At 38.2% G+C, this 17,519-nt stretch overlaps 1 protein-coding gene across 1 annotated transcript in view; it reads right to left on the bottom strand.

Annotated features, from left to right (window-relative positions):
* CFI (complement factor I) overlaps positions 1-17,519 on the bottom strand; it is a 51,355-nt gene that overhangs the window by 9,716 nt on the left and 24,120 nt on the right. The window contains exons 5-14 of the mRNA XM_036852803.1: positions 16,079-16,358; positions 14,095-14,248; positions 11,079-11,245; positions 10,096-10,209; positions 9,841-9,951; positions 6,277-6,300; positions 6,091-6,111; positions 3,125-3,160; positions 1,181-1,284; positions 906-1,009 (exon numbers count right to left, since the gene is read on the bottom strand). Of these exons, the coding sequence (XP_036708698.1) occupies positions 906-1,009; positions 1,181-1,284; positions 3,125-3,160; positions 6,091-6,111; positions 6,277-6,300; positions 9,841-9,951; positions 10,096-10,209; positions 11,079-11,245; positions 14,095-14,248; positions 16,079-16,358 (1,115 nt within the window). The remainder of the gene's footprint in view (positions 1-905; positions 1,010-1,180; positions 1,285-3,124; positions 3,161-6,090; positions 6,112-6,276; positions 6,301-9,840; positions 9,952-10,095; positions 10,210-11,078; positions 11,246-14,094; positions 14,249-16,078; positions 16,359-17,519) is intronic.

The raw sequence follows: 17,519 nt of genomic DNA on the forward strand, positions 1-17,519 counted from the left end.
TTTTAAAGTACAGATAATTTTAGGAAGAAGAAGTAAGAAGAGAAGAGGAAGGCAGGATACACCTTGAGGAACTCAGGTATTTCACGTAAGCAATAATGCTCAGTCACTGGAGGAGGAAGCTGCAGAGAAGGCAGAGAAGGTGTGACCAGAGAGGTAGGTAGAAAACCAGGAGAGTGTTGTGTAACAGAAGCCAAGAGAAAAGGGTCATTCAGAAGCAAGAAATTAGAGTTGGTGCATTTCTCCAATCCATGAGGATTTTTATGGGTGTCATTCAGCAGATTTCCTATCTCTCTCAACTTTGGGTCACCTGCAGATTTTCTAAGCAGGCCTTCATCTAAGTTACTGTCAGATACGTTGAACTTGATTTTACCCTGGCTCTGCAACTGACTTGTAATGTTGCTTTAGCCAAGTTATGTAACTTCTAGTCTCAGTCTGCTTATCTAGAAAATGGGAGGAATAATATTAACCTCTTAGGACTGTTAAGAATATTAAAACAAAATAACATATATGAAAGTGCTGGACACAGTATCTGGTCTCTAAGAGGTGCTCAATAAATGGTGTTTCATTCATTCTAAAGGTCATAACTGAGGGCAGAATTCTGAACCTGTTCTCCAAGCTGACCTTGAACCATGCAAATGAGCCAAGTGAAATAACTTGGTACCTACAGGTTTGATCTGCCCTTGCCAGCTGGGATCAACAGTTTGGTCTGAGGGGAACACAGTGGGTTCTGGGGAAGTGGCCTCTGGGATCCCGATCATGAATATCAGAGGGCGTTTAGCAGATAATAGAGTGGAACTTGTCAATGACTTTTCTTATATATGTTTTTATTTATCACCTGCCACAATCTCTATTACCTAATTTCATTGTTTCAGGAAATCCAGCATCTACTGGAGATATTTTTTTACCTGACACAATGTGCAGCAGTCAGAATCCAACAGCCACCGATATAAATTCCTCCACAGTTGATTTTCTCATCTTCCTTAATTGCCACCTGCCATGGGAAGTCTCCCTGTAAAGACATTTGTGTGGTCACTGCCATCCTCCCAGACAGGTGGCTCGAAGATATTTCCATTGCAAGACTTTCAGTCTCTTGTAATTACCACATTCCACCCCCACGTTTATTTTTTCAAACTTGGGCTGCTCCTGGGAAGTGACATTATAACTTTTTGTGTGGGTTTACCACTTTTGCCGGCTTTCCTCCTATGACTCGTTTCCTTCGAATGTGCATGCTGTTTTTAACTCCACAGGATAGTTTAGGGAAAAACGATTTTATCCGTTTTCTTTCTTTAAGAAAGGAAGAGATTGTATCATTATGATTTTGAAACCATTACCTTCTGGGCAAACTTCTTGATTATCTATGCCATAAAAACAGCAGAGTCACAGCTAATATGAAACAGGCCAGATTCATTAGTAAATTATTTTGGATGCTAAACTGTGCTATTCACCTTGTTGAAAAATTCTGGCTTAATATTAAAATTGGCTTGATTCTCTGAAGTTCTGCCCAAGCTGGAGTAGTGGCAGAAAGAGGCTGCCTGAGGGGTTAAACATTTACCAGCCTCTGGAATATAAGAGAAGCCACATGCCCAGGCATTACTACCATGACAGTTCAGGATGGGGGTCACATGCAGAACTCCAGCTTCTTACTTTCATAGTTTTTACTTTCTAGAGGCTGTTTATATGGGACTCTTTTCAATAATATTAACATTAATGATGTTAATGTTGAGTACTTTCTATCTGTCAGGCCCCATGCTAAGTACTTTGTATATAATTTATATCATTTAATCATCATATTAACCCTGAGAGGTAATGTGCCAGGAATCCCTGGACAATCCAGGATCAGTGGGCTGGGAGGGGGGTTGTGTTTTTAGCCACTTGACATGTGATGATATCTCCTTTCTCTGTGAGCACTCAGACAAGGCACGTTTGTCACTGGGAGACATGGTAGAGCAAGGCTTAAGACATGAATTTGCAAGAGAATTCATGACAAAGGAAGAAAGTAAAAGTATAAGATGCTCTTCTTATTCTCTCACTCTATTTTATCATGTCACAAAAATTTCTGCAATCCCAAATGAGAAAGGAAAATTAATATCACTCTCAATTACTTTGAACATATAAGAAGGAGGTAGGTCCTCAAGGGAGAGAAGCTGTGAACAAATGTGGATAAAAGATTTTGGGGGGAGTCCCATCCATCCTAAGAACTGTGTTGGGGGAAGAGTGTGATGATAAATTTTAAATTTCTGCTTGGACCTTTGAAAGAAGAGGGACCCCATCATTTGAGGACTATGAAACCAGCTTGGGTAGTATCTGAAAATTAATGTTACCTTGAGTAGAAAATAAAGGGCCTTTGCTGGAAATCCCTCTAACTGATATCTGTAGCTTTGAGATCTAAATCTTTCACTCATTGCCTGATTTTTAAAAAATTGATAGTTTTTGGGCCTGGCAATTGGAAGGGAGTCTTACATGAACTTCAGTTTTTAAACCTCCTAAAATAGGGAGATATTTCATTCCTAATTTGCATTTGAGCTTGTTACTCACCTAAGGTCACACAACTAACAGGTTACTGAGTCAGGATTTAATACAAGTCATTCTGACTCAAAAGCTCTTATCAGTTACTGTCTTCCCAGAAACTTAATACTTTAATTAAATTTGGCCCTCAGTGCAGAACTGGCCAAGATACAGATCTTCACACACCTCCTGTGATCATGGTTTAAAATATTGCAAAAGAGCAGGTTCCTTCAATTAACATCTATTATTTTTCTATTTAAAAATGTATGTCCTGGGTCACACTTGAAATCTGGTTGTTTTTGACAAAACTGACCTAACAAATCTCATAACAAACAGAAAAATATTTTGTAGGACTAGAGTGTTGTTTTCATTTCAAAACTAGCCATATGAATTAACCCATTTTAAAAGCAGTTCTCAAGAAGTATTTATGCTTGTTTTTCTTAAAAATGATAAGGAAAGTAGTAATGTTATTTTTTTCTATTTAAGTTGATATCAAAGCTAATTGTTGCTTGAATCAATTATATTGCATATATGCATACATACTCACACACAAGCAAATGACATTAAAATGCAAATTTAACCAGTGAAGCACCAGTAAAAAAGAATAATGCTAACTTACCTGCATCCATATCAGCAGTCAACATTTCTGTTTCTTCTATAATCAAACAAAAGTTCCAATGTTTAATATTGTGTTTATAGTAAGAATTAAATCATTAAAATCATTTAAACTTTGATAATAATTATCTGTCTAAACCTTGTCCTACCTTTAAAAAGGACAGTACAAAATCTTATTTCCTTTCTATAGCTAGGTAATTGTGAAGGCTCAAGATGAACTATGTAAGAAAATTTTCAGGCACAAACTAGAGGTGTCTGTTGGCACAAGTGAATGGTTAGACTCATGGTGCTGCAGAGTTCTGCATTTAGAGCAGGCGAAATGCCCGGTTCAGAGAAGAAAAGCATCTCTTTCAACTCTGCATTTGCAAGGTCTTTATATAAGGTAGGGAGCAGTTATAGACACCGACCGAAATAGTTCTGAGCTGACATTAAAAAGGGTCTTCTCATTTTGTATATATAATAAGGCACCTCTTAACAGGGGTCATGCAATGTTTAATTGGTTTCAGTAATAGGCATAGTTATTATTAGTCATCTGGGATGCAGAAGTCAAAAGTTAAACAAAAAGAAAAACAGAAACACATTCTCTCTTCTTCCTTTTTTTCTCTTAGACCTTTGCTTGAAGTTATATGGGATGATTCCATCTTCACTCTGCTGTCCTAGAACATTTCAGTCATGGACAGGATCATCAGTTCTTTGACCTGAGGATCCAAAGGTGAATTCCCGCAACATGTTGTTCTGTTTTGGATGAGGTTGCAGCCCAGAGGGGCAATGTTACTTTGCTGCAGCAATCCTGCGTTTTATCACTGGATTTCCCAACTTCTTTTTGGGTGAGACATACATGTATCTGTTATGCTACACATCTAGGTTATTTTCTGCTCAGAGCTTTCACAAAAGCAACAACATGAACCAAAGAGAAGACTTCATATTAAATGCTCAACAAAGGAAGATGGGGAAAGCCCAGTGTAGCTGAGATATACTGGATATTAGAAGAGCAGCATAAAACTCCAAAAGCACAGACCGTAAGAAAAACAATCAATGACTTTGATTAAATAAAGATTTAAACATTTAAAGATTAAATTTAATCTTTAATCTTGGCTAAAGTTAATAGATGGGTGACAGAATGGAAGAAGGTATTTGCATGTCTAAAACTGAAAATGGATTAATATCTAGAATGCGACAAGAAAGAAGACTGCAGCCCCAATATGAAATGAGGCAAAAGATGTGAACTGGAAAAAGGACAGAAGAAAGAAAAGGAAGAGGAAACTCAAAAAGCTAGTATGCGTATGAAGAGAAACCCAAAATCATTGGTTACGACAAAAATTCAAATTAATAAACAATGCCATATCACTTGAGAGTATGAGACTAGCAAAATTAGAAAGCTGCATAGTACTAAGTGTTAGTGGGTTTGAGGCAAGCCCTTGGGTGTTGTCGGTGGAGGTGAGGACCACTCTGCCAGAGAACGAGCAGGCACTAGTTTGTCAGATTAAGTAGAGGCATACCCCAAGACCCAACAATTCTTGGCCCAGCTAGATGTCTCAAAGAAATCCTCCCACACATCCTTAAGGAGAGGATATTCATTGCACTGTGAGTGCGGGCTGAGAGTCCATTACTGAGAAGGTAGAGAGTCACTTGTGAAAGATGAACACCGCAGTGTTTTATCATGTGGCAGTCAGAAGCAACAGATTAGATGGAAACATCGCAACACGGACAGATCTTAAAAACGTAACGCTTTGTGAAAAGATAAAAAGGAAATATACGATCTAGAACACAATACTATGTGAATTACAAATGTATGCTCGCAAGATAACAGTACGGCACTGGATAAGAATGTATACAAACAAAAAGCCATACACATTAAATCACATTAAAATGGTTGCTTATGGGGAATGGGAGTAAGGTACAGGAATAAAGGAGAATAAATAAAGCAAGAGAGGGGGTTTGCCTGGACAGAGATGATCACGTGCAATGAGCTGAGGAATATCACTAAGTCATCTCTTTGCCCCTGAGGGCTGAAACTAGCAAGGAAGGAAGGACAAGAAGGAGGGAAGGCGAAAAGGAATAAAGAAGAGGAAACAAACAAAAACAAAACAAAACAAAAAGGACAGCAGCCTTGGAGGGCAAAATGACAAGAGGGATGGAACACAAAAAATAGTTGAAATTGCCATTTAGAACAGGGCTGATCTTGAGCATATAAAAGTCACTCAGGAACCCTAAGGAGGACCGTAAACTTTTAGTAGTCATTTTATATGAATAATGAAGAAAGGGATGACCCTGAAGAGCTGGAAGATTTCGGGATATCTGTTACAGAAGTAAATAAGAAAATACCTGTCATAAAAAGATGTTATCTTGGGGGCTTCCCTGGTGGCGCAGTGGTTGAGAGTCTGCCTGCCAATGCAGGGGACACGGGTTCGAGCCCTGGTCTGGGAGGATCCCACATGCCGCGGAGCAACTAGGCCCGTGAGCCACAACTACTGAGCCTGCGCGTCTGGAGCCTGTGCTCCGCAACAAGAGAGGCCGCGATAGTGAGGGGCCCGCGCGCCGCGATGAGGAGTGGCCCCCGCTTGCCACAACTAGAGAAAGCCCTCGCACAGAAACGAAGACCCAACACAGCCATAAATAAATAAATAAATAAAATTTAAAAAAAAAAGATGTTATCTTTCCTCTGGTGACAATTTCTTCAGGAGCTGCCTTGGTTTTGGGGAAAAAGCAAAGGAAGAGAAGGGTATTTGGCAGAGGTGAAATGTGCAGGGAATGCGCCTTGGGTGGTTTTTGGCTAGCAGGCTGTGAACGGGGAGTGTGAGAATGAAAGTTTACCACACTGCAGGGAAAAGGCCACTGTGCCTAAACAAATGTTAAAACTGGTTATGTCATCCTCAGTTAATAGTTACCTTAAAATATAAGATAACAGCAGTGCTCCCTTGTATTTTGTTTCAATTCTGCAATATCCCGAGAATTTAATAAATTTTTTACCTTGAGCCGTATGTAAAGCACCTGAAAAAAAAACAAAATCAAAAAAATTACCACAGCAAAGGATAATTTTTATTTGGAAAAAAAATGCGTACCATTTCAAGCTACAACACCTTATTCTTCTTCTCAATTTTGTAATATAAATTTACAAAATTTATTTATTTAAATCTATTGTAAAAATAGATTTACCTTTAATTTCAGGATGTCCAGTTCCTAAAAACAAAACAAAAAACTCACTGTAGCAAAGAGATCATTTTCACTTGAATTAAATATACACTAATCATTAATATTTCAGTAATAGTGTAACAACTTTAATATTTACAAAAAGATAAAAGGGAACCACAGTATGCCATTTTTTGTGGGCACAACCAAATACTTCGATTTTTAATACTGCCTAACAAATGTTTCATCTTACATTTAAACACACATCAGTTTCACCACAGCAAGGAAATCATTTTAACTTGAGTTTTAAAAAGAGATTCGTATTTTAGATATATTTGAATACATACCCAACAGCAGACTTATTATATAGTTAAACAAAATTTATTTACTCTTTTTAACTTATATTAATAAAAAGTGGGTTTATAAAGGATAAATGAAATTAAGGTATACTCCAAACCTCCCTTGGTTTAGTGATTCTGATCTGTTCCCTGAAAGGAGAGATCAATGAATATATTAATATATTTATTTCACATCTCTGCTCTCACTTGCTCTTTCTCAGAGAGGGAAAAATTCGAATCATTATTGAAATACAAAGCGGAGCTCACTCTAAAGATGGATAAACTGAAGTAACAATGACAGTTGACAAAATGTATTTTTGATATGGATTCAAGAAATTAATACTAAAAGTAAGCTTTATGTTGTAGTTATTCCCTTGCAGTAGGATTCTTTTTTTTTTTTCTGATAAACTAACAAATTCTGAGGAGGAGGAGAGGGAGGGAGAGGGGAAGAAGAGGAGGAGGTGGAGAGGAAACCCAAAATATTATTATACTGAAGCAGTGAAATCAAACTGTAGCGCTTCAGAGAGAGACAAATACGGTATGGTTTCACTTATATATGGCATCTAAAAAATCCAAACTCATAGAAAAAGAGGTCAGATTTGTGGCTACCAGAGGCAGGGGTTGGGGGCTAGGGGATTGGGTGAAGGTGGGGAACTGGGTGAAGGTGGTCAAAAGGTACAAACTTGCAGTTAGGAGGTAAATAAGCACTGGGGCTAGTGACGTCACCAGCATGGTGATGATAGTTAACACTGCTGTATGGTATACTTGAAAGTTGCTTTGAGTAAATCCTGAAAGTTCTCATCACAAGGAAAAAGAATTGTAACTATATGAGGTGATGGATATCAACTAAACTTATTTTGGTGATAATTTTGCAATAAATGAGTCAAGCTCATGCTGTACACCTTAAACTTCTACAGTGTTGTATGTCAATTATATCTCAGTAAAACTGAGGGCGAGGGAAGCTATCAAGCTTCACTGGCAAAAGTCAGGGCACTGTCTTCCTCCCTGAAAAATTTTTTGAAATTTCTTTCTCTCCTCTCTTCACTAAGGATTTCACTACATTTAACCAACATTAAAATATTTTGCTTAACTGCTTTATACCCTTCAAAAAAATTAACGTGATTTGAAATCCTAAAAAGTGTGTCTTTTAAGAACTGATATCAATGGAAAATTAAACAAAATTTCATTAAAGTCAAATACTTGGCATACCAAGCAATTATACATGATATAATTAATATCAATTAACTTATCCATACATATCTTCAACATTTATTTAATGCTTATGTGGAAGGCGCTTTACCTGGGACATTTGGAACGTAAAAATAATTTGATCCTGTTTTAAAGATGTTTGCTGTTGAGAAGGAAAGGTAAGACGAGTACAAAAAACTACAATAAACCATTAACAGTAATCCAGTGGTGTCCTGACACGGACTTTACCACTACACAGGAGGCTGTTGTGTCACTTCCCAGTTTGTGTTCTGTGACATCATGTCAATGGCTTGAAATCACCCACGGTGGGAGTAATTCACACCCCAGAAATTAGCAAAAGCTACAAATCAGGGAGTCCCTGTCCCTCTTCAAAGCCAACTGTTAAACATTTACCAGCGCACCACTGGATTCGTTCCATAAGTGAGGTGGATTCAAGGACCCACACTCCTCCTGCAGCCTTCGCATCTTTGAAGAAAGCAGCTCCATCCTTTCCATTCTCAGGCCAAAGCCCCTGGAGCCGCCCTTGACTGCTCATTTGTTCTCACACCCCCATCCAATCTACCAGCCAATCTTTTTGGCTCTAGTTTCAAAACATATCCAGAATCTGACTGCTTCTCATCGTTTCCATTCCTACCAACTTATCCTAGTCACTATCATCTCTTCCCTGGATTACTGCAGTAGCTTCCTCACTGGTTGCCCTGCTTCGCCCCTCGCCCTCATACAGCCTATTCCCCAACCAGCAGCCAGGGTAATCGTGATTTAAAATGTAAGTCAGATCATGCCAGTTCCTCTGCTTAGAGACCCAATTTCACTCACGAACAGGCCTCACTTGATCTGCCCTGATCTTCCACCCAAGCACCGCTCCAACCTCTCTCACTGCTTGTCTTTTAACCCACTAACCCCACCTGGAACACCTGCCACACTAGCCGCCTTGCTGATTGGCTCTCAAACATACTGGAATGGTCCTGTCTTAGGAACACTGCACTGGTTGTTGCCTCTGCCTAGAATACTCTTCCGCAGACGTCTGCATGGCTGGCTCCAGCTTTTCCTTCGGCGCTTTGCCTAAAAGTAATAGTGAGTGAGCCTTCCCAAACCGCCTTCCCTAAAATTTCAGAACTTACTGCCACCCCCCTCCCCGGGGCATTTGATATCTCCCTTGCTTGCTTTATTTTTTTTCTTAGTACTTATTATTTTACTAGATATTTTTGCTTATTTCTCTTTATTGTTTCTCTTCCTCCACTAGAATATAAGATCCATGAGGGGGCAGAGATTTTGAAATGTTATTCACTATTGTAACCCCAGCATCTGGAACAGGACCTGACACACATAGTAAGAACTTAATAAATATCCGTTGAGTAGATGAATGAATATATTAACTTAGGGAGATTTTTCCTCCAGAGAGCATCAATGGGAGCAAGAAGTCAGTCTGTGTGGGACACAGTAGGTACCTAGTAAATATTTTCCACCTTTGGAGGTTTTCCAATGAGCACCAAAAAGCAAAGAACACCTACTCACTGCTTTGAAACTTGGTAAGTAAAGGGAAAGAATTAAATATCATTCTGCCTTTCTACGATGAACTGAATTTCATGGAAACAAAATAGTTCTTCTCTATAGAATTCCAGTTAATAAATGCAGAAGGAATGTTGAGTTAGAAATTGCCATTTTTAAAGAGAAGGGGGGAGAGATAAATTAGGAGTTAACATATACACACTACTATATATAAAATGGATAACCAACAAGGACCTACTGTATAGCACAGGGAACTCTACTCAATATTTTGTAATAACCTATAAGGGAAAAGAATCTGAAAAAGAATATATATATATATAAAAAAAAATATATATATATATATATATGTCACTGTGCTGTACACCTGAAACTAACACAGCATTGTAAATTAACTATACTTCAATAAAAATTTTTAAAAATGAAATTGCCATTTTATAGTCCCTATTGACGAATTGGCTCTAGGCAATAATTACAAAGCCTGCTAAAACCCCTGGGTCCAATAATGAAGAAAAGTAACCACAAAACTTTAAATTACCTTCACAATCAATTTCATCTTCTCCAGTAATGCAGTCCACCTCGCCATTGCACTTATACTGCTTTGGAATACAAACACCCGATTTACAGAAAAAACTTTCACCTCGGCACTCTGTGCAAACATAAATACAAGAGGGGTGTTTTTTTTCATTCTTAAAATGGCATGAGATGGAATCTTAATTCAGTGGTAAAGTTGCTTCCACTTTCTTAGTCAAAAGAATGCTTTTGAGGGTTTAAAGGCTAGATTCATTGCTACCTTTACAGCACAACTCGTCACTCTGGTCTCCACAATCATTGACACCATCACAGGCCTTCTTCTGAGGAATGAGTTTCCCATTCACACATGGAAAGGAGTCGTTTGTTGGAGAAACTGTAAAGTAGGAATGATCTTTGTGAAATTTATCTATGGAGCTGTGGGTGACATCTTTATCACATGTTTGGAATAATGGGGACCTGAAGATAAAGCCAGGCACAAGTAAAAAATGATATAAAATGTATGGGTGGTAGCATTGACATAGTATACATGATTAATAAGGAAACTAAATGCCAAAGCTGGCTTACGGACGCCCTTTTATAATCTCTGAAAACCAGCATTTATTGTGGAGGTCTCTGCTCGCTGAGATGGGGCAGGGGATTCGGGAATCAGGAGCCCTTGCTGACACTGGCGAACTCTGGTGCTCATCCATTCCTTTCACGGTACTACTTTATCCCCCACCCCAATCCTGAGGCTTACTTGGCAGTGTTGTTTACATTTTGATGGTACTTTTTTTTTAGCACCAAAAAAGGCTTTGATCTTTAATACTGTATATATGGCTAAAATATTCCAAGGTCAGGATGAAGGAGAAAAGTGGCACTGATTGCCTGAGGCACAGATGTGGTCACTTAACCATTTTAAAGGAATGTGTAATCGGCTGGACCTCTCGAGGGAGATGCTGAGTTTCTTCTAATGTTTTATTAACTTGTGTTTGCTACATCAACTTTAATCCATATGTTCAAGGAGTCAAAGGGGAGTCAAGCAACTTTACTTCCCATATAGGAACCTGGATAGAAGTAATATTTGAATGGCAGAAAGGTACAATAGGCGAAAAGCACCCATTTCGGCTCTAAAACCCAAACTATGATTTTGCCATTGTGTGTGACTGGCAAGAGGGTATCTGTAATTTATTTGTTTACTACAGACTTCATGTGAAATAAACAACCTTGAAGGAAGGGAAAATATCAGGCCAGTACTCCACTAACCTGCACTCCCTGTGTAACACACCACACCAGCCAAACCCTCGGAACTGCTAGTTAGTCCCTTAGTAAAAGTACATTCAGCCAAACTGGTCTCAAATCCTCGACAATGCACATGTAGACATTCAGTGGAATTTGTATGAGGATCTCTCCTTTGAGTATCAAGAGCACCTCTGCAAATCAAATAAATGAAACAGAAAGGTAGAATAATTAGTACTTTGTATTTATGACTTTACTGTAGGCGGTAAGGGACTAATTTCCTCTTATTTTCTACACATGGGTGATAGATTGGGCAATATGCTTAAATTCTCTGAGCTTCAATATCTTCACCTGTAAGAGGGAATATAACTACCTCATTGAGTTTTGCAAAGATTAACTAAAACAATCAGTTTAAACTGACTGGCCAAAGTTCAAAACATGGCAAGCACCCACAAATACTGGTTTCCTCTCCTCTGTTTCTTGTTAAGGAGGAATGCCTCTTCATCCACACTGCTGATTTCTTTCCAACCTGAGATGTGTCATTCTTGGCCTCTTTCTACGGCTTAACTCCTCTTCTCTCCAGGAAGGGAGTGGATTAATTTTATCAGGGAATTTTGGAAATGTAAACCAGGAAAGGTCAGCCCAGCTCTTCCATTTTTTTCCTTTTGGGTCCTCTTCACCTGCTGATGCAGTAAGTCTTACCTGGTTGGCCCCATTGTTGCCTGGGATCAGGGAGGTTCAGTTAGTTTGATTCTAGCAGGTCCATTTTGCTTTCACGCTAAGCTACATCCTCAATTCAGTCTTGACAGTATTAAGTGATATTTTGACATCTATGTGCCATTGCTTGGACTTCTCAGTTTGTTCAGAATTTGTGTAGCTAAGAGGCTACCTCAGTGACCCGATATCCTAGAGATGATGAGTTACAGTGAGCTATTCTTCCAGAATATTCAATTGCTCCCTGCTTTTCTCTAGAAGTTAATGGGGAAAATGGGTTAAAATAAAAGGTTGAGCAAAGGTGCATCAGGCATATGTAAACAAAAATTAAGCAGTAATGGCAATATAAATATCAGATAAATCACAATGAAAGGGAAAAAGAGAGCAATTAAAGGGAACAAAGAGGTTCAGATCCATAATGAAGATATAGTGGTCATGAAACTGTGCCAAACCACATCGAAATATGAGAACAGATGGGAGCCATTTGGGGCAATCTGACAGGTGAATAATCTGAAAAACCTCTCAACCTATAAATATCTAAAAGTACTAGATAAATGTCCTCAATGAGCGCTTAAGGAATTAAGGGAAATACCCACTGGCTAAAATCAGAGAAGTCTGTTCATGAGCTTATACAAAATATAAGAACAAAAATTGGGAGATCAAAGAGTGAGAGAGTTTGCCATTAGGTTGAATCATAGGTTGTAGGTCACAAACTGTCGAAAATAAGAAATACTCTACGGCTCAATGTAATGATAAGAGACTCTCACTAATGAACTACTAGCAGATGTGGTTTAGGCAGAAGAAAATTGAAGCCAGAACAAAGAAGTGAGATGAAAGAAGCAACAACAAACCAGGAAGTTGGTAAACATGAAGTACATCTGAGTAAGCACTGACTGAACAAAAGTGATGATAATTGCTTATTATATAATGATAGCAATTAACTTCAGGAATATATAAAAATAAGGTTGAACAAAATACTGGAAACTTGACACAGTAATGCCATTCTTTGTATTGATATTATTCCTGAAGAGGCCAAGGACTTTCTAAGTTAAGGGTTCATGGTATAAATGTAAAGATAACCACTAAAGGAATAGAAATAGGATGTATATAATTTTCAAACCAATTAGAGGAAGAAAAAGGAGAAGATTAAGAAACAACAACATCAGCTTTATTAACCTAACAGAAATTTTAAAAGGAAGAAACAAGAGGACAGAAAAAGCAGGGTAACTAATAAGCCCAAAACAAGATAGGAAAAATAAATTCAACAATGTAAATAATCACAATAATGTAAATGGATTAAACTCTTCAGACAGTTATTGTCATATTGTATTTTTTTAAAAAAATCTAGATATGTGTTGTTTATAAGGGACAAACTTAAAAGATAAAAACATAGAAAACTTGTAAGTAAATAAATGGGAAAATATTTGAATAAAGCAATCAACAAGCTTGCTTATTCTAATGGATAACACATCTATTATGCAGAACCCTGCACATGAAGCATTTAAAATATACTCAGTACAAAGCAAGTCTCAAAAAATATTTAAACAATTGTCATCATATGGAGACATTCTCTCTCCACAATAAAATTAAATGGCAAATCTATATAAAAAAGTTAACCAAAAGTGAACTAATATACTCATTAGGAATGTAAAAAAAAGAAACTTCTAAATTATGTATGAGTCAAAGAAGAAATTATATTGAAAATTAGAAAATATTTTGAATTGAACAATAAATAAAATACCCACTTATAGAGGGTTATGGCATGCAGATGAAGCATTACCTAGAGGGAAATTTGTACATTAAATGCTTATATTACAAAATAAGAAAAACTGAAAATTGATGAGCTAAGCATTTTAACTAACAGAATTAGAAAAAATGCAATAGGGAAAAGAAGAGAGAGAGCCAAAGATCAAAGTTAATGAAAATAAAGAAACAAGAGATAATTTACAAATACAAAAATCAAAAACACTAATCAAATAGACAAATCTCTGCAAGGTTGAGAAAAAAAAGAGAGAAGGCATATATAAACAACATTAGGTATGAAGGAGTGGACGTAATCATAGGTGAATAGAGATAATGATGAATGTATTTGCAAGTCTACAGATGGGCAAAAGATTGCATCCAGATACCTGAGCAAACTTTGTGTGTGCTCAGCAGTGTTCTAAGTGCTAGTTGAGCATAAACCCACTTCATCCTCATGACAGGCAGTTAATATGCTCAGGTTACAGTTGAGGAAGTTGAGGCACAGAAAGATAGGGTAAAAAAAAAAAAAAAAAAAGTTGGAATAATAAAATCAGCCCTGGGAAAATTCAGTGACACAAGCACTCACAGTTGAAATCCAAGGTCAAGGCAGGCCACGTTGGCCTGTGTAATGCTCCAGCTTTTTCCACACACAAACATTTTTTTATCTTGGTCTATAAGTTTTACTTCAACAATTCCTTCTGAATGTCCTTTTTCATTCTCCAAGGAAACACTAAATTGTTCTAAAATTAAAAAAAAAAGAATGAGCAATATTCAGGCACTCTTTCTCCTCTTGATTAAGTCTCTAAAGTAATAAAATACATAATTTCTAATTAACTTTGAACACCATGAAGAGTTTTTTCTTTTTTTGGCTGCGTTGGGTCTTCGTTGCTGGGCACGGGCTTTCTCTAGTTGCGGTGAGCGGGGGCTACTCTTCGTTGTGGTGCGCAGGCTTCTCATTGTGGTGGCTTTTCTTGTTGCAAAGCACGGGCTCTAGGTGCACAGGCTTCAGTAGTTGTGGCTCGCGGGCTTAGTTGCTCCGCGGTATGTGGGATCTTCCCGAACCAGGGATTGAACCCATGTCCCCTGCATTGGCAGGCGGATTCTTAACCACTACGCCACCAGGGAAGACCCACCATGAAGATTCTAACAAATGGTAAGCAATCATTTTATGAGGGCTTATTACGTTTCAGTAGCTGTGCTACCCAGTTGTAAAAAAAAGTACCATAAAATCCTCATATCAACCCTATGAAGATTAGGGTGATATTTATCCTTATTTTTACACATGAGGAATCTAAATTTATCCATTTTTATACATGAGATTAAGTTACTTGCTCAAGGACTGAAGCCAGGAATCTGAACCTGCTATATTGATCTGACTCCAAAATCCGTGCTCTTAAAAGTTAGCCAAGCAAATAATGAAAATGTAAGAAAGGTTTATGTATTCTCATATATTTAAGGCATTTCATGCCTCAAGAGAACAAAAGTCTGACCCTGACAAAATAATCTCCACAGTTGCTTTCGTCCTCTCCAACAAGTAAGAGGGATGGACTCAATTACGGATCTTTCTTCTTCCTGTTCCACAGTACCTGAACATCTTAACTCAGCAATACAAAAATATTTAGGCTACTGTGTGCTGGCATATGTCATGGTAACTTTAAAAAGAACGTTTTAAGCATTCTTCTGTAAATTCATGAAATGTCTGTGATAATTCATATCAGAAGACAACGAGCTTAAGGTTTGCTGTCACAGCTAAAATTTCATGAGTGCTCTCTGTGTACTATTCACAGAGCTTTACATACATCATGTCATTTAATTTTCAGAGTCTTATGAGTTAGGAACTACTGTTACTCACATTTTACAGATGTGGAAACTGCATTCCAGAGAGGCCACATAGTCTGTCAATAATCGAGGTGGGGCTTGGAGGGGCTTACAACTAAATCTGACTGACAGTGAGACCCTTAAATCTTAACCACTCTACTAATCTACATATTAGGGTCCCAGCCTCCTCACTACATTAGGCACCTGGATGAAGTCTTGACAAGCTCTCTGATCTGATGTGCCAAGTTTGCTAGGTTGGAGTATATCCTAGGCCAGCAATGGCCTGAGCTAAGCCTTGGATCAGGGCTGATGGTTTGGGGCTAGGGAAAGGGGTAGGGACTGGTGGGATGGATGCTGGAAGAAATTATTGGGGCTGGGGTCCAAAGGGGTTCCATATCAGTACCAGTCTCATGTAAAGCCCTTTTCACTGGGTTCTGAACCAACTCAACAGCTCTGGGAATAATCCCTTTAGCCAAGTAGAAGTGAGAGTGGGGATAATTCTGAAGGGCTGGGCAGCAGAGAGTGGCATAGGCACTGAGGGGAAGGACCAGCCTCAGGGCCTCATGCTCTGGACTCAAGGGCTGGCTAGATTCTGATGATCCCCTAACTTCTTTAGTTATCACCCCAGTTACTAGTGAGGGTCTAGAGAAGAATTTTGAGTTGTCGTCATAACATTTCATAGGAAAAGTATTTTCTAACAGAAAATATAGTAGACAATTTTCTTCTTACAAAATAAACTAGGCTTTTCCTACCTTCACCTGTGCATGCTCCCGTTTTTAAAAACTTTGCCTCTGGACGAAGACATTCAAAACTCTTTTGCTGACAGTAAGTTGGGTAGCTTTTCCCATTAACTGAACACACCCTGGTACCATTCTTTGGGCACTGATAAGGAAGTTTACAAATACAGGTCCCATCGATGCATTTCTGCCATGGTTGGCAGAAGACTTTATTGCAGGAGAGACATGTGTATTTTTCAGTTAAGCACTTTTTCTCCACGAGATCCTCTTGAAATGTGTCTGATGTTGAAGTGGACTATAAAGCACAAAATAAACATTAGCTTAGCAACAAACTAAAATCTTTTTAAAGATGAATACACGAGCTACAAATGACCAGTGATACATGGGTATTCAGATTGATCAGTATCACCGTCCCAGAGAAATGCGTACAGTATAAGACATGTTTCATCAGTGATAATTCTCTGTGCCGATAAGGGAAGTGTGACAGATAATTTTTAAACTCAAATCATGGAAATAAATGTTGATATAACCTTCTTCAGATGCTGTGTACCAAAATCTTCCCCTTCCTGGAATTCATTAAAAATAGAAAAATAGTCTAAACATATGTTATCAGGACATCATTTACATATATTATGGCACATTAAAAAAGAAAAGATGAATACATGAAGGAAAGGAACAAAACAGACTCATATATCCCACAGTATAGATGAGGGTAATGTGGTCTGGTGGTTTTTAGAATCAAACAACCCTGGCTTCTATTCTCAACTTGGGCACTTATATGGCCTTGAGCAAGTTACTTACCCTCATGAAACATGTTTCCTCATCTGTAAAATGTTTCCTTCTATTTTGCAAGGTTATTGTAAGGATTAGAAATAAAATGTGTATAATGGTTGGCAGGTACTAGGCATGAAATCAGTGGGAGCTGTTATTATTCAAAAGCCAACATAAAATTCTGCCTTTGAAGAAATCAATGAATCTCGACAGTTATGTTAAGGAGTAGAAAATTTGGTGGTAATTATAGTCTCATGGAATGAATTGAGGAATGAAATTGATTAATTCTATTAATAAATGCAAAACCATTTGCTAAACTCCTACTTTGTGCAAAATCCTGCTAAGATGAACATGACATGGGCTGTGTCTTCCAAGGGCTTGATATCTGGACAATAAGATAGAAACACGCATAATAACTGGGGTAAGTGATATAACAGTCATACAAATAAGATACAGTATTCTTGGAGATCCAGAGTGGGAGAGAACAAGTCTTTCCGGGGGCATTTTTTTTTTTTTGGCTGCTCCCTGTGGCATGCAGGATCGGGGATCCCAACTAGGGATTGAACCCGTGCTCCCTTCAGTGGAATCGCAGAGTCTTAACCACTGAACCGCCAGGGAATTCCCTCCAGGGGCATTTTAAACAGCCTCATGGAGCATCTGAGCAAGGTGAGGAAGGTCAGGTGTT

Source organism: Balaenoptera musculus, chromosome 5, assembly GCF_009873245.2.
Source record: "Balaenoptera musculus isolate JJ_BM4_2016_0621 chromosome 5, mBalMus1.pri.v3, whole genome shotgun sequence".
In the NCBI taxonomy this organism is placed as follows: domain Eukaryota; kingdom Metazoa; phylum Chordata; class Mammalia; order Artiodactyla; family Balaenopteridae; genus Balaenoptera; species Balaenoptera musculus.